General features: G+C 33.6%; 1 protein-coding gene across 8 annotated transcripts in view; it reads right to left on the bottom strand.

Annotated features, from left to right (window-relative positions):
• The window catches only part of MON2 (MON2 homolog, regulator of endosome-to-Golgi trafficking), a 106,342-nt gene that overhangs the window by 10,396 nt on the left and 74,383 nt on the right, over positions 1–21,563 (bottom strand). For 5 of the 8 annotated variants that reach the window (XM_032874640.1, XM_032874641.1, XM_032874644.1 and 2 more), the window contains 7 exons: positions 18,584–19,212; positions 13,662–13,805; positions 13,048–13,065; positions 12,656–12,784; positions 10,421–10,611; positions 4,129–4,189; positions 2,864–2,987 (listed from right to left, as the gene is read on the bottom strand). In XM_032874640.1, the coding sequence (XP_032730531.1) occupies positions 2,864–2,987; positions 4,129–4,189; positions 10,421–10,611; positions 12,656–12,784; positions 13,048–13,065; positions 13,662–13,805; positions 18,584–19,212 (1,296 nt within the window). The remainder of the gene's footprint in view (positions 1–2,863; positions 2,988–4,128; positions 4,190–10,420; positions 10,612–12,655; positions 12,785–13,047; positions 13,066–13,661; positions 13,806–18,583; positions 19,213–21,563) is intronic. The other 3 variants (XM_032874642.1, XM_032874643.1, XM_032874645.1) reach the window with 2 other exon arrangements.

The raw sequence follows: 21,563 nt of genomic DNA, 5'->3' as shown, positions 1-21,563 counted from the left end.
TGAAAGCCATCTATGAAAAACTTACAGCTAGAAGCATATATATAACAATTTTCCTCTTTGCAAGATCAAAAGCAAGGCAAGACTGTCCACTCTCATCACTTCCACATTTTTTTTTACCTAGACAAAGACAATTTTATACCCTTTTATACCCTTGACAGCACTATCAAATACTTCTCAATAGTTTTCCACAAGGTCAAACTTGCGATACTCTTTCTTTTTCTTCTTCCTCCCTCTCTCCCTTTCCGCCTTCCTCTTGGCAACATCTTTCCCAGAGCCAGACCTCTGCTCTAGTGTGGACTAGCTGCTCTCCAGACCTGCCATCCAGCTATATCCTCCAAATAGTCTCTGCCAAACCCTCAGAATTGTCTTTATTCTCTCTTGTTTTAATACCCAACTTCCTAGATCCATGCCCTCTGTTTCTTTGGTTTACTCCTTTGTTTTCATGGAACACATTCTGGAGTACCTGAGAAAGACTGAATAGGAAGTAAAATTTTTCAGAACTTGCATTTCTAAGAACGTCATTACTTTACTGTGGTACTCAAAGAAGTGTGTTACCTAGCATTAGCACCACCAGAGAACTCATTAGAAATGCACATTCACACATCCCACCCCAGACCTACTGAATCAGAAGCTCAGAGATTACAGCCCAGCAACAGCTTGCCCTTGGAACTGATTTTAATGCATGCTGACATTTGAGAATTACCATTCCGTGCTTATACTCTGACAACGGTGGGCCTACGTATAAAATTCCATGTTAAAAATCCTTTCCGACTATAACTCTGAAACCACTATGTCCATGTCTTTTAGCATCCAATGCTGCTACTGAGAAGTCCAGTATCATCTTGACAAAATCCTTTTGTGTCGGCCTTTTTTCTTTTCTTTCTGAAATCTTATAGAATCTTCTCTTTAGCCCAAGTACTCTGAAATTTCATGACAACATGAAATTTGTGGATCTTCCTATGGATCTTTTTTCTTCCACTGTTCTGGTTACTGAGTGGCCATTTTTAATCTGGAGACTGATTTCTTTGGTTTTATGTCTTTGATAATTTCCTCTTTTAGCTTTGCTCTGTATTTTCTCTTTCTGGAAGACCTATTGTCAGATATTAGACCACTTGGATTCCTTTTCTTTCTTTCTTCTCATATTGCCCACTTTTTTTTCTTTCTCTGCTTTTGGGGTTATTTCCTTATATTTTCTTGCAACCCTTCACTGAACGTGTTATTTTAGTGGTCATATTTTTAGTTTCTATGAGCTCTTTCTTATACTGATTGCTCCTTCTTAATAGCATTTTCTGTTTCATTGATGTAAAATCTTTTATCTCTTTGAACATCCTAATTATAATTGTGCTTTTTGGGAGTGGAATGCTTCTGTGGCCCTGAATTTACATTTCCTCTGGGTTTCTTTTCTTCCCTCTTCATCTGTTTTGGTTTTTCTCTTCGCGTTGGAAGATTTTCTCTGAAAGCTTTGGCTATCAGGTCATACTTAAGAGTGGTAGACCAAAAATGATCCCTGGAACCTAAGTCTTTATAAATTGGCCCATTTTAGCACAGAAGGCTTTCTATATATATGTTTTAAAAAGCCCTCCAAGTTCAAACTGAGAAGTTTGTGTCATATAGCAAAGCCATTGGAAGAATGTCCATGTACCTGTTTTATCTTGGTATATTTAATACTTTAAATGGCAAGACAGAAATCGCTTGAAAAGGTACACATGGCAATTCCGTGGTCCTTATTTAGCTTAAAATATTTACATCTGACTACAAATAGTTTGTAATACTTTTATAAAAATGTATCTAGAAATTTTTATATACTCTTAATAATAAAAAGTTGACTGTATTAACATATAAATAGTATTTAATCTTTTTTTCTGAGATTTTTATATTTGTTAAATCTGCACTTACCAGATCACTTTTATCACTTATCTGGGCTGGGAAAAAGAACTACTGTAGTTTCTGAACGAAGCAGTATGAGAGACACCTAGTGGCCAAACTGTGCGCATTTACATGCTCTTTAAAGTGTTAGCACAGTTCAGCAGAAGTTAGTCATGGCTCTGGTAAATTCCGGGGATAATGGATATGCATGGCACAAATTTAAAATTTTTTAATCATCTCAAGAGAAAAGTCATGTAATGATACCACACAATTACATTTAGCAATTGAGCACAGGTTTAGAAAAAGAGAAATAAGCAAAAGGCAATTTAAGTATTATCTCCCAATAAGGTAGCATGATAAAATGAAAAGAAGCATGGAATTCTTTTTAAGGATGAATTTGGCTTCCAGCTTTTAGATTATGGATAATTTTTCCAAACTTTTTAAACCTATTTCCCTCTGCAATATGGTGGAAACTATTCTCATAGAAATGTTGTGAGGAAACAGGTAACATTCTAGTGTAATACCCTGCACATAGTAAGCATTTACTAAACTTAGTTCCATTAACAATGTTATAGCATCTATTTGTTTTAACTGGTTAACTGTAATTTATAACTCTGAGCAATTGATATCAATATCTTTATTTCACAGATGACAAAACTGAGACTCATAGAAGTTAGCCAAACGCTAGGTGGTAGAATATACACTTATCCCTTCCCAATAATCCATGATTTCACAAAACTTTAAACTTGTGTCGGCCAACAGTGACTTAGGTAGATTTTGTAAGTGCTCTGCAATTTAATTCATAACACATAATTCACAGAATATTCACGTTTTCTCCGTATAAAACTTAATATTCTATCACATTCTTAAAATTTATCCGACAATTCTCAAGTTCACAATTTACCACAATCATAGGACTAAACATTTCTATAATCAGCCTCATCCAAAGTGCTTCAATAGTTACTAATATATTTAATAAATCATTAAAGTAACATACCCGTAAATGAAGATGACTGAGAGTGTATTGAGCCCTTATTAAGCATAGTCATTATCTGACCAACAAATTCCTTAGGAATAAAATTGGCATAAGGTAGTATCTCAGTGCTGATAAGCTGAACTACCTAAAACAAAAGAGGTAAACTCAAATGCATTTTTTTTCTTGAAAAAGACCAACACAAATGACAATTTCTAGACTAAAATCTAAATTTTATTTTAAAAGAAAATCGATTAAAGAATTTTTCTTAATAAAGTACACAAATATTTTAATGTTAACATACAGGATGGGTAGCCTATTTCACCTTGGTAATAATAATAGTTTATTTTTTAATAATAAATTACAAAACAGTCAATAATATAAACTGTTTACTATGCAGTCATTTTAATAAATGTTGATCTTATATGAAATGTATCCATGTTAGAATAAAATATCCAAAACAGATTTAAGAATAAATCTGGTTAAATCACCTTTTTAGAATCATAAACAATAAGCCAAAAGAGAAAGTAAAGTTATATTCATTTTTGCTAAACAGCTCACTTCTAATATATAATGCGTTAATTTGTCCTTTGAAGAAAAAGGAGTTTACAACAGTTTTAAAACACGGGACAAAAGGCAGTGTACACTTTAAAGTAGTTTACTTATTTGATTTACTTAAAAGATCCTTTATCCCACTTAAAGGAAAATCATCAAAACACCTCCCCCAACAAAGAACCCATAAAAAAACTACTTCCTTAAAAATTCCATTTACAATTAAAAAAAAAAAAAACCACTCATTATGTGCCTCCAGAGTTCTAGAGGTTTTATCTACAGCTGGTTAAAAACAAAAACCTAGGGGCGCCTGGCTGGCTCAGTCGGTAGACTATGTAACACTTGATCTCAGGAAGCCCCATGTTGGGCATAGAGCCTACTTAAAATATTCTCAACAACTTACTGATTATTTTGAACCACTAACACCTGGTTTGCCAAACTATAGAGCAAACTCTCAAATACATGCTCAATAACTGACAGATTTCACTGAATCAATTGCTTTTTTAAATTATTAAATGAACACAACTTCGTATTTAGAGACAAAGCTAATAAGTATAAGGAAATCATGTCAGGGCTTTCAAAACTAACCTTTAATCTATGTGAGAGTTTTACTGCTTTTAGGTTCAATCTTAAACCTATTACTTTACTTTTTCTCTTAGCAATTTTATAGTTCCAACATTTCTACAATTTGCTTTGCACAAATGGTTATGGGAAAATGTTTTAAATAGCTTCCTCACCTCAACATCAATACTTTCATTTCTCTGAAATTCTTGAATAGAGAGATTATCTGGAGGTATGCTAAAAAAATAAACAAAACACTTGATTTTTAAAAGGTAAAATGTTCTCTGGAAATAAACAGCATTCAAATGACAGAAAGTATTTTCTCACACAGGTTAGACATTACCATTTATTTAAAAGAACAGTATTTTTTTTTTTTTGTCAGAGAGAGAGAGGGAGAGAGAGCGAGCACAGGCAGACAGAACGGCAGGCAGAGGCAGAGCGAGAAGCAGGCTCCCTGACGAGCAAGGAGCCCGATGTGGGACTCGATCCCAGGACGCTGGGATCATGACCTGAGCCGAAGGCAGCTGTTAACCAACTGAGCCACCCAGGCGTCCCAAGAACAGTATTTTTAATTAAAAAGTTATTAGGATAAGTGACTAAACTAATTACAAACATGAATTTCTAGCTACAAAAATGCTTGGTGCAATCCTGAACTAAATAAAATCTGTAAAACTAAATTCCTTTCAGTACTAATGAATGAAAGAATAATGAAGAGTGAGGATATTACTATTATCTGTAATAACAACAAAAATTACCACTGTGACAATACCTGAATTCACTTATACTGCCAGTGAAGTATTTTGGTTATATGCTGAACTATTCACGCAGAGACTGACCATTAATCACTAATTTGTAACAAACACAATATATTAAAGATCTTTACAATAAAAAAGAGAACATCTGGGGGGGAAAAAAGCAGAAAATTGTTCCAGCAAGATCGCTGGAAATCAACATTCTGTGAGTACCAAGATGAATTTTAAACCACGTGACTCTTAATAAGAATGAACAGTAAAATGGTATTAAACTTGTGAAGCAGTGAAAAATAAACTACTTGAAAACTGCTGAGAATCAGATGTTAATGCCTATTATAATAATAGTAACAGTTAAAGTTACAGAGCCAGCCAATGTACAAAGGGCTTTATTTGTATTACTTCCTATGACTGAACAGTAACCACATGTAGTATTATCCTCATGTAATTGACAGAAGAGGAAACCGAGGCTTTGAATGCTAGTAATATGACCAAGAATGTATTATAAGCAAATGACAAGGTCAGAATTTGACCCTAAACTTCTCTGATGTTCGAGCTTAAATCCTTCTCTTTCATGTTGTAAATGCAAAAATAGTGTTATCATATTTAGGATTAGAGGCATAGTGTACACTTTTATATCTAGGGCTATTTTTGCTTTATTTGGTATTATTTGGTTTTTCTGTTTACAAGTATTTTTCTACTTACAAGTGTTTCCTATTTACAAATATTAGAATATACACACAAGTATTAGAATATACACACACACAAATGTACTCTACTATGGTTACCAGATCTTTGTTTGAATCTATTTTTCATTCAACAAATTACTGAGTAACAAATACTCTGTATTAGGCACTCTACGAGCCAGCTGTGAACAAGATGGACCCAGTCCCTGTTGCATGAAACGTGCATTTTGGTGTGCAAATCCTAGACTATAATCCAGTAGTAGGAAACTACAGAAAAAGTTTTAAAGACATGTACCCAAATTTGTACCAATGGTGGGAATTTTATAACCACTACTACTAAAGTAGCTTCACAGAATCTTTCTGTATCTCTAGAAATAAAACTGTTTAATTCTAATTTATAATCAAGTAATGTAAGTGTTCACTGATACAAAATAATTCTGAAGATGGTGGAGGTAACTAAGGATGGGCTGATTAGCAATTTAAAAAAAGTTTATTAGGAACAGACACTAATAATATTAATGTTATTGGAATCATATAGCAGAAACACTTAAATGGATATATTTTTTAAAGATTTTACTTATTTATTTATTTATTTATTTATTTAACAGAGATAGAGAGAGAGAGAGAGAGATCACAAGTAGGCAGAGAGGCAGGCAGAGAGAGAGGGGGAAGCAGGCTCCCCACTGAGCAGAGAGCCCAATGCGGGGCTCGATCCCAGGACCCTGAGATCACGACCTGAGCTGAAGGCAGAGGCTTAACCCACTGAGCCACCCAGGCACCCCACTTAAATGGATTTTTAAAATACTTTATAAATACTTTATAATACTTTAAAAGAAGGTAGCACACAAAGTCAGAAACTGATCCCAGTGATCAATAAAATTGGGAAATTATTTGATCATGCATAGATTACGTATTCTGATCTCAAAACCCAAACTAACTGTTATACTTTAACTAGAGTTAGTATCCTTATTAAACACTTTGAGCATATAAAAAAACACTGGTTGAATTTTTTAAAAACACTAATGATTAACACAGTTTACCTATAAAGTATAAGTAGAGACTGCCAATAATCCAGGCAGAAATGGGCCATATAAGATCTTTAAATTCTCTAAGACTGAGGTTAGTAAGTTAGTGATTTTTTAAAAATTATTTTTATGAAACTTTATTTGAAATAAAAGAGCCTTCAAACTGATAAAGTATTATTTGTAATTTCTGTCAGTTCTCTCTGCATGGTACATTAAAAAAATATATATTGAGATATAATTTCGTACACAATAAATTTCACCTTTTAAAATGTATAATTCGGTCCTTTTTAATATATTCACAAAGTTGTACCACTTTCAATTCTAGAGTATTTTCATAACTCCTGAAGACATTCTGTACTTTTAGCAGTCACTCCTCATTGTCTTCTCCTCCCACCTGTGGACATTAATCTACTTTGTCTCCATGCATTTGCCTACTCTGGATATACTATATAAATGAGATCATACACTATATAGCTTTTCATCTCTGGTTTCTTTCACTTAGCGTAATATCTTCAAGATTCATCTATATTGTAGCATGCATGCATCAGTATTTTATCTCTTTTTATGGCTGAATATTCCATTCTATGGACAGACCACATTTAATTTATCCACTCAACAGCTGATAAACACATTTGCATTTTTTTTTTCATTTTTTAGCTATTATGAAAAATACTGCTATGAACATTAGTGAACAAGTTTTTGTGTGACTATGTTTCACCTGATTCCTTTTGGGAACTACTTGGTGATTTTAAACTTAAGGTCCACTGACCACTAATTGTATGAATTCTCACTAGCCCAAGTGTATTCTAGAAAATAAATACATTTCAGTACTTTAAGGAGGACTGAATGATCCTAATAAACCTCAAGTGTCTACCTGATCACAATGTTTATGTTTTTCATCTTTAATCATGTATTTTCTTTTTCTCATTTAAAGTATTTACTTATCATAACCCTCAATTATATCCAAAGTCCTTGTTTTCTTCTAGCTAATTTTTTTTTAAGATTTTATTTATTTATTTCACAGATAGAGATCACAAGTAGGCAGAAAGGCAGGCAGAGAGAAAGAGAGAGGAAGCAGGCTCCCCGCTGAGTGGAGAGCCCGATACGGGACTTGATCCCAGCACCCTGGCTGGAATCATGACCCGAGCCAAAGGCAGAGGCTTTAACCCACTGAGCCACCCAGGGGCCCCTTGGTTTTATTTGTATTTCTTTGTTACACTGCCTTGCAAAACAGTTTACAGACCAAAAAGAAGCTAAGAAATATCAGAGAAAGGCATGGTTATTCGCAGTCTTAGAGAATTTACTAAAGAAGTTAAAGGATTTATAAATGTTCCAAGATAAAATATACTCAAATATTAGTATTATCTAAAAACCTATGTCTTGTTACTCTAGGCAACATTCTGAAACACCACTGTTCAAATACTAGTGATGGACTTCAGTTATAGAACAAGTATATATGTGACATAAAACAAAATTTTGTGATTTCCAAAGTAATCAATTATTTGGAAAACAAAACCAAAGCCCTCTCATGAAATAAAAATACACATCGTTTTTAAGTTCTCTTCATGAGCACTGCATTTTTAACTTCAACCAACTAATGAAAGCATTCAATTTGAGCCTTAAAATATTTTTGGACTATAAAATAAAAACTAAACTGGCTTTATCCATTTTAGCTGTTTTCACACTGATGAAAAATTTAAGTGAAAACGTATAAACTAGTGGGACTTCTACAACTAATCAATTCATTTCATTTTATAATTAAGAAAAATGATGCCTACTGAAGGGAAACAACCAGTTCAAGGTCAGCAGAAAGTAGGTAGCAGAGTCCAAAGCAGGTCATGGGTTTCCTGACTCTCAGTATAGGGTAGCAGAAGGCTTAAATCTATAACTAAAATAATCACAACTTAGAATGCTGATTCTGTGTTAATGACAGCAGAATTTAGTGCCTTTATTATTTTCTAGCCATTATAAGCAATTCCAAATTTAGAAGTAAATTTCTTCTCCCAGTTATTTAAAGTTTGGGTCTTTAAAACTCTGGTTTGAAATATGGCTGCTTCATGGGAAGGGATATGTATAATATCACTTTCTCTGAAGGAAAAGAAATAACAATAATGAGGATAATAAAAGTGGTAGCAAGCATTTTTAAAGCACTCACGTGCCAGCTACTAATCTAAGCAGTCACTTTTCTTAGTGACTTAATACTTGGGTGTCTGGGTGGCCAAGTCTTGATTTCAGCTCAAATCATGATCTCGGGGTTGTGAGACAGAGCCCCTTGTTGGGCTTCATGCTGGGCGTGGAGCCTGCCTAAGATTCTCTCTCACCCTTTCCCTCTGCCCTTCCCGCACCTACTCTAAAATAATAAAAATAAAATAAGTGACATAATACTCTAAGCAGTCACTTAATTTAAGTGACTTAACCCTCATAGTAACCCTATGAGTTAGGTAGCATTATCATTCCTACTTAACAGATAAAAATATCTCAATTACAAAGTAACTGTTGGGATTTGAATCCAGGTGGCCCAACCCCTGAGTCAGTGCACTACACTGGCTGCTTCTTAAGCAATATGATTTTTTAACATACCCAATATACTCAAACCTTTATCATAAGTAGGGCCATTGTTGGGCAAAAGACTCCAATGAAGTTATAGTACAGCTGCATTAACACAAAACGACAAGAGATGTATAGTATCTATTATTAGGACTTTGATTTCACTTTCTACTTTCCTGCACAAAAACAAACAAAAATCATTTCATAAAACTGAATTTAATAAAAATATGCAACAAGAAACTTGAGAATAATTAAGATGGTGTGGAAAGACTTAGCCATAGTAAAAGATTCTTTTTTTTTTTTTTTCAGATTTTTATTTACATGTTTGAGAGAGCAAAAGAGAGAGAGAGAAAGAGCACACAAGCAAGGTAAAGGGCAGAGGGAGAAGCAGACTCCCTGCTGAGCAGGGAACCAGATGAGGGGCTCTGATCCCGAGACTCCAGGATCACGAACTGAACAAAGACAGATGCTTAACTGACTGAGCCACCCAGGTATCCCAGGAAAAGAAATTCTTAAAGAAAAGTTTACTCATTGCTAAAAAACCTGCTCTAAAAGCTTGTATTGATAAAGCAACATGCATATACAGAGAGAGAACTGGGAAAGAAAAAGTGTAAATTTCCAAACCTACTCGATTTATACAAATTAACATAGTGATTTTACACAATGGAGTCCACAGAGGAACTCCAATTTTCAGGGTTGAAGATAAAAACATAATTTGTTTGAATATGTTTTGTGAGTCCTTATAATTTTTCTACAAATACAAAAAGTACACTTGCATTGGTATCCATAACATATCTAGAGATGAGAAATATAAAAGAAAGTAAAACAAAATCTAACCATTTGTGGAAACAGAAATTAGAATGTCATTACTTTCAATTTTGAAATACCAGATATGCTTTCACACAGCAAAATTTAAGTTAACCCACAGACGATTCCTCCTTCAAAAAATTCAGTGTGTGTTCCAATTATCCTACTCTCAGTGAGGGGTCAAAAGAGGATCCATAAGTGCTCAGGTGGATATCACATAGTGAAAATTCCACTCTTCTTTGCCAAACCTAACATCTTAAAGAGCTGATCATTATCACCACTAGTCTTATTTATTATGGTAAAAATACTGATTTTCTGAAATTGTTTTCCTCTTGCAATGTCAAATGGGTAGCAGATTTTAAAAAACAGATCTTCTTAGCTTCATTGAGTCAAAACCTTAATTATGATGCATCCATATAGTCTTATAGATTCCTGTCTTAAAACCCAAAATAGCGTGAAAAGCAAAAATCTCCACTTGTTCATGGATACTGTACTAGTGGATAAATGTTTAATCAGTTGTGCTCTGTATATAATGGAACAATCTTAATAATTACTTTGTTAATGAATGATGAGAAATACTGTTTTCAGATCAATTGCAGTTATTATATCCTTTTTGAGAGACTGTCTTAAAACTATAAAATTGAATAAGCTGACCTTTTGGTAAAGAGAAAGTCTTCAAAAGTATTGGCTAGTTCTGGCCACATACTGTCAAATTTCCCAGAAGAAGCATGCTGCCGGGCAACAGGTAGACCAATAGAAAGAACTTTGAGGAGAGAAGATACTGCTAATTTCCATGTGCTTTCGGAAGGGCAGGAATATTTCAAACTGAGAGGAACCCTAAGTGTCTGTGAAAATAAAGACAGTTTAAGATATGTATTAATTAAAATATATACGCACTTTAATTACTTAAAAAACTAAAGCAGAAAAAAAATAATAGCATAGGTATTTTCACTTAAAAAGGATGTTATTTTCTAGAAAGATCAATTTTCAAACATAGTCCTCAAATCTACTGCCTAGAAAGATATTCTGACTCCATTTTATAAACAATGACCTTGAATAAGGAACAACATTTTGAACTTCAGTCTCTCATCATAAAATACAGTGATGTTATCTCAAAAGTTAAGATAGGAGTAGCAAACTTAAATTTTGCAGGTTCTCTCAACCTAATGTTATTTAATTAGAACATTTTGCCATAGTTTTCCTAGAAGAAAATAACTTGGCTGATGGCGTTCTCACATCTAAGAGAGATCAATACCTTGCTTTTTTCATTATTGCTTAGGTAAACATAACCTAAAGCATCAATACTTTGAAGCCTTATGTTTTATCTCTAAAGTTCTTTAAATCTTATGTTCTATTCCAACATTTAAATGTACCTTTTTTTCCATTTCCAAGTTATTTCAGTAAAATTCATAATTAAAAAGACAATTTATTAAATCTTTAACCCTTGTGGATACAGGTGTAAAGCATCTGAGTTATGTATAGTGACTACGATGTTCAGATTTATTTTTAACTGGTCAGCTTTTGAGGTGGATTGCTATAAACCATTAAAGAACTAATTTGGTGATTCAGAATGAAATCCAAGAGTCATAGTTCTATCCACCAACTAGAAGACCAGATGGACCAAACTACCAAAGTGAGTTGTCTCAGAGCATTATCAATAGTTTTAGCATACAATCAGATCGTTTGCATTAGAGTGAAAATCCTGCTTTTATATAAAAATTCTAATTAGAGAGAGATAAGGAGTAGAAGAAATACATTTTCATATTTCAGAGTTATGGAGGGAATATAAAACTTAATTTCATCACCCTCCACACAATTATTACTAACTACTCACACAGTGAACCATTTACATATTAGCATGAACTGGGCCTCCCCTAAGAGACAATCCGCTTAGCCAAATCTATTTATCCTTTTCCTCTCCCTATGTGCTTTGGGGAAACCTGACTCCACTTCCAGTTAGGAATTTCAGCAATATCATACAATAGGGAAGATAATTAGAAAAAGACATAGGATTTAAAGATTTGCTCTTCTAATTTTTACGTCATTTCTGAAGCCCAATATGAAAGTAAGCCAGCATGTAGTGGGTTGAGAGAGAGCGGTGACTAGGTGAAGGACACAAGCTGTTTACAGTAAAGGAATTTGGAAAAGAAGGAAAGCTGAAAGAGGATGGCCATTTGAGTAGGAAGTAAAGTGAGAGAAAGTTCTTAAAGGGCTTAATCTTCTTTCTAAGATATGGTTATAAGGCTAAAAGGAAAATGAAAGAAAGGAGGAAAAAGAAAGAAAGGAAAAGAGAAAAGGAGAAAAACAAAGAGAAGGATGAGCTTTGGAACGGAGAGAGGCTTTCTTCCTTGAGGGAAGATGGTTCATATTGGCCTGAATCTGTTCAGTAAACAAAAGGCAAGGTTCAGATTTGCCCTTCAAAACACAGGAAAAAAACAAGAAATAAACTTTGGAGGAATCAGACACAATCAACCAGAGATGAGTTTTAAAAATAGTTGTCCATAAACTAGGGAACTGGCTTAAAAACAAAATACAGATCATCAGTTAAACTGATGCGCTGTGAATTTCTCTCCAAATGCTCATCAACCTTGAAGTATGAGAAGTATTGTCCTAAGAAACAGGATCCTTCATTGACTTGTGGCATAATTTAAGAATTGTAAAAAATCTAATGCATACTTATTTTAAAATATTTTTCGTTAAAAAAAATTTTTTTTCATAGTGGGAATGGCTTCCTAAACACTATCCATGAATGATGGAAAAAAGTCCCTATAAATAATAATATAAATATTTTTGCATTTATCTCAATATATGATAATATGTTATTACCTAAAAAGGAATTTCAGTAATAGTGTCATCATCAAAAAATAGAAATTAAAAAGAAAAAGGTACCTTAATAATATTCTGGAGTACTTTCTCATTCACCACCGCTTTGTGACAGGCTGTTTTCTGGTATAAATCCACAACTACTTCTAAAGACCTTTCAGCAAACGGTACATAATTCAAGGCTACCCATTCGGCCTAAAAAGTAATATTTTCACATGGAGTAAAAATAAATGAGATTAAATTAAATCATATTGCTTTCAAAGAGAAACCTTCTTTGTCTTAAAGTTCAGTCCTTGGTTTTAGGCTGCATTATATCACATGCAAAGTTTTCAAATAGATATGTACTTCACGAAAGAACAATTTTCAGCTAGGCAAAAATTAAGACTATCAGAAAAAGGACAGAGAGCATTCTTACTTTTTGCCAATAGGTTAGGACAATTTCAGGAAATTTAACTCACCGGTGCAAATAGTTGGATCTATTGTGATTCCATTGTGTTGCAAGACAAATAGAATGAGAAAAGTTAATACACATTAAAACTACTTTTCGGACCATGTAAAATTTTAATTTATGTTGAGTGAACAAAATCAGCCTGTGCATGCACTCAGAAATTTACTTTTCCCCTAAGCCAAAATTTGCAAGCTATGGCTATAAAAATCTTTTAGGTAAAATCCAACTAAATTTCACACCAGCAGTAGACAACTTATTTAGTATACACGGATTTCTTCATTTTGCATCGCAGCTATTTATTTTAGACAAGATTAGGCTTAGGGATTTAGAAGCCATTTTGTAATGGGATGGGGCAGTCAAGAAACGAACTTTGAAGAAAAATGTAACATGAAAAGCCAAACTATCTAGAGAACTATTTGGGAAAGGAAAGTCATAAACAAGAAAAAAAAAAAAGAACACAGAAAAGGTTTTCCAAATAGTGTTTCTTTTCAGCTTAAACTATTAACAGACACATGAAAGTTTATTTGTGAATGAAAATTTCTGAGATACTCAAAGTCCTTCTTAAGTAGAACTGTTTATAAGCCATGAAATCTTACAGAGAAAATACAATTTAAAGCAAATTACCTGATTATATTTTGCATTTGCAATGTGCTTTGTTTCCAGTTGTCCATACTGCGGAGGTTTACACGAAAATTCCACAAATGCCAGTAACTGGTCAAATATAGCTGGATACATTATTTGCATGTTTTCTGGCCCCACACAGATGGCCTATAAAAGCAAAAACATGAACAGTAGAATGCATAACCTGAACTCCAGTTAAGTTCTTCACTGTATACACATTTAACCAAATAATCTTAAAAACTGTCCTATTTTATGTAAGTATTCTATAATCTTTTATAAGCCCTGAAGAACATAGCTATTACAAGTTATTTTAAACTATTATTGAATACAGTAAAAGTTAAATGTGTTAATCAGCTAAAAAATTGCTTTTTAATAGAAAGCGTGATTTATTACTTAACAGACTGGAAAAAGGAGAGGAATCCCAGGCAGTCCTGAGTTTCCACGATCGGATCACTTATTCAGTAATATAGCCACTAGACCATCAAGAATACTTCACTGACCAAGATGATATTGACTGATACTGACTTCTATTTAAGTGATAGTATCAGTTCATTGAAATGACAGCTGATTTCTGCACTATGCTTAGTGTTCTGACTTTAACAAATAATCATGTGTATTATAGTTAGGAAAATAAATCATGTATGAAAATCTGTTTCTAAAAGAAATGTAGGGGCGCCTGGGTGGCTCAGTGGGTTAAAGCCTCTGCCTTCGGATCAGGTCATGATCCCAGGGTCCTGGGATCAAGCCCTGCATTGGGCTCTCTGCTCAGCAGGGAGCCTGCTTCCTCCTCTCTCTCTGCTTGCCTCTCTGCCTCCTTGTGATCTCTCTCTCTTTGTCAAATAAATAAATAAAATCTTTTTAAAAAAATTATTTAAAAAAAATAAAAAATAAAAGAAATGTATATGTTAATTTTTCAACAGGAAAGTATACATTTAATGTCTAATGTTCTGAATATACAGCCTTGGTTTAAAACAAGAATATTTTTAAAAATTAACAGAAATTAAATCTATTGCTATAAGCAATTTGATAAAACAAAGAGTAAAATGTGTATCCTGACACTGCAGATTTTAATTACTTCAGATATGCTGAAAGCACCTAAAATAAACCTTACATTTTCATTTTTTTCTAGCAACAAATGTGTTTTCTCCAGCAACAAATGTGTTTTCTCCTCTCACCCTTTCACATATTTTAGTGTTTCTTTTTCTCTGTGGGAAAAATATTTAATGATATTATTTACATAACGTCTAAAATAAATTTGTGCTTTACAAAACAAAAAGCATGGTCATTCTACACTTTAGGTACCCTCAAAGTACTAAATCAAAATTCAAAGCATTTCAATTTTTTTTTCAAAGCATTTCAAATTTTTAAGGAATTTCTTTAAAAAGATGTATACATTTATGTTTTTCTGCAATCCATGGCTTTTTAAACCTGTCAGATAATATATTAATTTTATTTTCCCTGAGAGAAGATGTAACCGTTTAGTTACTATGTTACCATTTAGTTCTAAATAAAAGTCTTGAAATATAAAGTAGATAAGCAAATTGCTGCCATGACTAAGTTAGATCATCTTGTAATTACAATGTAAAAAAGTAGAATAAAGATACCTAATACTATCTCTCAATATTTGGTTATTTTTCTCAGTAACAGTAAATGGAGAACTTGAATACCTAAAAAAAATTCACTCTACTGACTGCTTCTGTTAAGTTTCACTTTCTTCCTTATTAACCTCTTGCTGAGTCTTAACTCTTAGGAGTAAACAAGCAGTAATTAGGAAAAGAAATAATTATACCAAGTAGATACTTAATTTTCAATGACTAAAAAAGAGAGAAAAGCCTGTGTGGTTACCTTAGAAAACTAAGTATTACAATTTCTCTGGAAATATCTTAGCACCATATGAAGACTGTGATTATATACTTTGATTTTCAGCGGCTCTTTATAAAAAGAAAAACATATTATAGTGCTATACTTGACTTAATAAGCAATTCTGAGATCTTAAGATGCATAATATGGAACTGACATTTTTTTTTTAAAGATTTTATTTATTTATTTATTTGACAGAGAGAGATCACAAGTAGACGGAGAGGCAGGCAGAGAGAGAGAGAGAGAGAGAGGGAAGCAGGCTCCCTGCTGAGCAGAAAGCCCGATTCGGGACTGGATCCCAGGACCCTGAGATCATGACCCGAGCCAAAGGCAGCAGCTTAACCCACTGAGCCACCCAGGCGCCCTGGAACTGACATTTTGTTAAAAACAAATCCCATCTAAGAAAAAGTTATTATTGGTTTTTCTTCAGTATTCTTAAGCTTGCATATCAGAAAAAAACTATAGTATGAACCTGATAACAGATTTTAGTCCAAAAGTTAAGAATCAGTCAGCAATCTAGACATTTCCTATTATTCCAGTTTGAAAATACATGTGGAAACAAGAACAGAAAATAGACATCCAACCTCTGACATGGTTCAAGGTTTATCTTACTAAGTCCTTCAACAGTAATTCGTTCAGCACCTGTATATATTAAGACTTCTTTGCCCTCTACCCTCATATACTAATACCCTTGACAGGGAACTTGAAGACAGTAACAGCTAACATTTAGTTTAACTGTGTCAGGCATTTAGAAAATGCCTTCAGCAAATCCCATTTGATAAAAAGAAAGTTTTAGATCTGTTATTTTCATATTTTATAGATTAAGAAGCTGATAATTAAAGAGATCCCAAAACCCAACCCATTGAGTAGCAGGCAGGGCTTCATTGCACAACTCCAAGGGCACCATCCACACATAATGTGATGGTGTTTCCTGGAGTACTACTCTGACAGCCTTGATGACAGAGGCAGATACAGTACCCAGCCATCTGACTTTAGGAAGTTCAGCAATAAATAAGACAGATGCAGTCACCCGATCTCAGAACTTAGGTAAAACAAATAATCAAATTCTCGTCTCCCACACATGCCAAAATATCTTGGTCCCAAAAATAAATAAATAAATAAATCAGCATGCATAACTAGGTCAATTTGGTGGGAACTAGTGACTTAAAAACCAAGAGAAAACCGTGACCCTGAAGCCCTAAACTATATAAGGGTAAACATGAAATAAAAAATGAGGTTTTATGAAGGAAATGATCTTTAATCAATAAAATGTTTTATTGGATAGCTTATTAATTTAAAGATAAAGTCCCAAAGTAAGTAAATTTTGCTGTGAAAAAATTTTCTGACACCTATGGGAGTAAATACAGAAACACTTTTACTGATAATGAAGTATGTTAATTTTTTCTATTAGGAAAAATTAAAGACACCATATAGTTGACTCATATTCAAGTACTATGAAATATCATTTAGATAATCACAGAAGTAATAAATGTTAGAGTGAAAACTAGTAACACAAAATGGTATCAACTGATATAAATGAACAGCAGCAAAACTTCCTAAGTTTCAGACTGAAGGTATGTATATATTGTTTTCAAAGCCAGTAAGAGCTCAGAACAAATTCCTAGTAGTTGGAATAAATGATTGTTCTGTCATTGCTAAAGCAAAGTTTTTAAAAATAAAATTATGTACTTTTTTTCTTGAAAGGAATTTTGGAGGTTTGTTTCTTTGTTTATAAAAACCTATGTCAAATATCTGAATGAGAGTTCTAGATTACAGACATCCTATAAGGCCTGTGCTTTGCTCTGCTTTATGACAGAGTAACTTTTCAGTTTCCTCCAGGCCACTCCATAAGCAGCCTATATGCATGGTCAATCAAGGGGGACAAAGTAGGTACTGACAGGCTACTTTTATTTCTACACTGAAAATAAAATAGCTATTCTGATTTCAATTGTTGAAAGCCCATATCCCTAAAATAAAGTTTTTTAAATGTCAGATTCTCTTAAATTTGTAAGCTTCTACACAATTTTTCTTTACACAGTATAACTAGGGTTAAAGAGATCAAGGAATTACTGCTCAGCTGGACTTCCTCCAGAGCCAGTGAAAAGGTATTATGGTGTAACAGAAACCGCTACTTTTACTGTGAAAGTTTTCATCATTCCAGCTGGATATAATGCAATCAGTTAATTAGAAAACATGATTTGCAGTACACGAATCTGATTAACCATGTGTAATCAGAATCCAGTTCCATTCTAATTTTGTTAGAATGTCATAGCAACTTTGTTGGAATTGCTGGCTCCTCAGTAGACATTTTTCTGTTTAGTATTTTCGTTATTGTGAATTACGCAATTATCTTGATAGTTTAAAGAATTCTTTGATTTTGATCTGGTCTTGCCTGCTAATTGGGATTTACTCAATGATTTCTAGGTCAATTGTTTATTTTTTAGCTGTTTGGTTTTTAATTTTTTATTTAAATTCAATAATTAACATATAATGTATCACTGGTTTCAGAGGTAGAGGTCAGTGATTCGTCAGTTTTATATAATACCCAGTACTCCTTAATAACTTCTTTGCAGTAACAAAACACACATAGATAAGATACATCTTTTTAAAATTTCCATGAGGAAAATTTATAAATTTATTCTTATTTACTTTTTTAAAATATAGGCTTCCAACAATTCCAGAGCTAAATGAACAAAATATATATATGATCCCATACCTTATTAATTTTCTAATTATATAAGTATTTACAAACGTTGTTATTCAGAAAAGTATATCCTCTTATGAAGAACTGCATGATCAAACCAAAAATGCTGGTGAAAGGAAACAAGAGGATACATACAGTTTCTGAAAGATTCTCAAAACAAACCTGAATCACTTTTTCAGATACATCAGAAAACCCAATGTTTTTAAAATAACTGGATGTTTACAATCCTGAATTTACCCAACGTATACATATACGACAGTCTTGATGATCCCGATTTCATCTCAAAAAACATATAGCAAACTAAAAAACTGCCAGCAAACCACATGCATTATTGTTTAGACAGCCACTAAAATTCTATTACCTTTTGGAGAACATCTAAAGCTGTAAGCACAGCTTCCTGTAAACTTGTCAAAACGGCTTCCGTGTAAGATGGAAGAATGAAAGGGGATGCATCCGAACTTATTGGCACTGACACAGCACTGTGCAATATGACTCCCAGCTTTTGCAAGTCATCCATGTTGAAACCAGTTTTTATGTGTTGGTAGAGAGCGGGAAATATCTGAATTAAAGCTGTAAGGAAAGGCTGACTGGGAATGAAAGTCAGTTTGTCAAAAGTAACAGGAGGCTTAGTGCTTTCCGATCCAATTCTATACCAGGTATTCCATGCAGCCCACCAGAGATTCAAATCTTCAAGCTCATCAGTAACTACTGGTGGCTCAGAGCTATTGTATCTTCCCAGTCTGTCTCCAATGGAATCTGTTCTTACAAATGGTCTGCTCAGGCCAGGGCCTGATATGGACCCTAGAAGGACAGGCACAGGTACATTAACTGCAGGTGGGGTCTCAGGCTTATCTGAGTCTCTGACAGGGGACACAATCTGTAAAATTTCCTGGAAGCTTTTCAAGGCAGCCAGAGACACTTCATTGTTTTTGCTGAGTGCTGCTGACTGTATATGGTCAAGAAGAACATCCCATGCTCTTGAAAAATCTCCTGTATTAGGAAGAGAAGAACAAAATCTATCAAAGCAGTCAAGATTTCTCTTACTAGTCAAGATGTCTCTTACTACTACACACTTTAGAATGTTTGTTTTATTCTACTACTCTAATTCCTATACACTAGGAAAATATGCTTAGGTATTAAGATACAAACAATGTGAATTAAAATCGATGAAATCCAAAAATCCAGTAAAAATGTTTTTTTAAATATAGGAACAAAGAGCAACACAAAGAGGATAATGAATATATCATCAATGTTTCGGTCTTAAATACAGAACTCTACAAATGTACATACACATGTTTACAATATTTCCTGGTATTTCTGCCTAAGAAGAATGGAATAAAAATTTAAGAGGGTAAAAACAAAAGCTTTTTAATAACAACTTTGATCTATCCATCTATCTTTATTAATGTTAAAATCTTAAGATGTTCTCATTCTTGAAAATATTGGGAAAGTTATAAATTATTACTGAATAATATATTTTTATAGGTCTAAATGTTTAAAATAAACTATGCTATACTCATAAAATCTTAGCGCTACACTTTTTCATATTTACATAACTTATAGTTGCAGGGTTTTCCTTCCTTTTTTTGTTTTTTGTTGCAGAATTTTCTTAAACATTTATTCCCAATTACAAGGAGTCACCAGGAGAAAATGTACCATAAAGAATAGACTGCTTTTTAGAATGAGTCTAAATTTCTTCCTCTCATGGGAAACTGAGTCTGCTGATCCACCATCAGCAGAGCATGGGCTGAGTGGTAGTTATTGGTTTCCGCTGATCAATCCAATCTCTTTTTCTACTCCTATTACCAATTAAGCACATTTATATTGAAGCTTTTTACAGAAACATGTAGTTTGTTCCTATGAAGCCCAGCAAAAATGACCTTGTTCCTCCAGCACTCTAGCCCAATGGCTTTTAATACCATGGATTATTACCAACATACCTGCACTTTTTTTGGTAACGATTTTTTATTTTATTCATTTGAGAGAAAAAGAGCAAGCAAGCAAGAGCACGAGCAGGCAGGAGGGTTAGAAGGAGAGGGAGAAGCAGACTCCCCGCTGAGCACGGTGCCTAATGAGGGGCTCAATCCCAGGACCCGGGGATTATGACCTGAACCAAAGGCAGACACTTAAAACCAACTGAGCCGCCCAGGCGCCCTACATACTTGCATTTAAATAACACCAACATCAGAAGAACAGGTATTTTCCAAAGTAGGATGACATACGTAGGCTATGAAATACTTAAATAAGGTTTAAACTCACTTCCCAAAGGCTATAAACGACTAAATTTTTAAAGAGGAGATGAACCCATAAGCCTATGGAAGCATTCAGTTAGTAGGAAAGCTCAAAGTCGTCCTGCAATGAAACAATAGGTACTATTCTGCCCAAACAGGACAAAATATAATACCTCACCAGTTACATGCCTCTTCCTCTCCACTCTTTATTTTATTAAAAATTGAGGTATAATTTATATACAATTGAAAACAGATTTTTTTTTTCTTGTTAAACTGTTCAAAGAGTTTTGACATATTAGATCTAAAAACTATCAAAACAGCTAAACAAAACTTCGGTCTTTTGCCATCCTAGTTCAAAAGTTAGATGAAACAATAATTTGCCAACCAGAATGGTGACTTAATCTCAGAATATTTCATATAATCAGGGGAAAAACCCTGGAATTCCTTTACTAATTTAACTCTATGTCTAGAAAAAAGTCCTCTTTCTAAAAGACCAGGTATAATTATATATTGTACATGGTTATGTTAAACATATGAACATTCTAAGATAATAAAAAATACTTTCTAATCTTCGAATTATAAAAACATTATCAAAGCTACACAAACTGTCTTATGTCTTCATTTTTTAAAAAACTAGATCTTTATCTATTAGGTTTTAGCTTTTAAAATAAAGTAAGAATCATGGAAGTATTAAAAATGATGCTTATTTGGGGCACCTGAGTGGCTCAGTGGGTTAAAGCCTCTGCCTTCAGCTCAGGTCATGATCCCAGAGTCCTGGGATAGAGCCCCGCATCGGGCTCTCTGCTCAGCGGGGAACCTGCTTCCTCCTCTCTCTCTGTCTGCCTCTATGCCTACTTGTGATCTCTGTCTGTCAAATAAATAAATAAAATATTGAAAAAAAAATGATGCTTATTTTGTCAAAACTCAGCAAATGTGCACTTAAGACTGGTACATTTCATTTTCTATAAATTTTACATGAAAACTAAAAACTACGATTTTTACATATATATTATATTAGGCTCTAGGAATGCAAAATGGATCAGACACTATGGATTATTCTGGGGAAAAAAAAGGAAAAATGCATGAAGAACACTACACAAAAATGATGAT

Source organism: Lontra canadensis, unplaced genomic scaffold (assembly GCF_010015895.1).
Source record: "Lontra canadensis isolate GAN:19392208 unplaced genomic scaffold, GSC_riverotter_1.0 scaffold53, whole genome shotgun sequence".
Classification (NCBI taxonomy): Eukaryota; Metazoa; Chordata; class Mammalia; order Carnivora; family Mustelidae; genus Lontra; species Lontra canadensis.
Note: the sequence above shows the minus strand (reverse complement) of the source record. Positions and strands in the feature narration are given on the sequence as shown.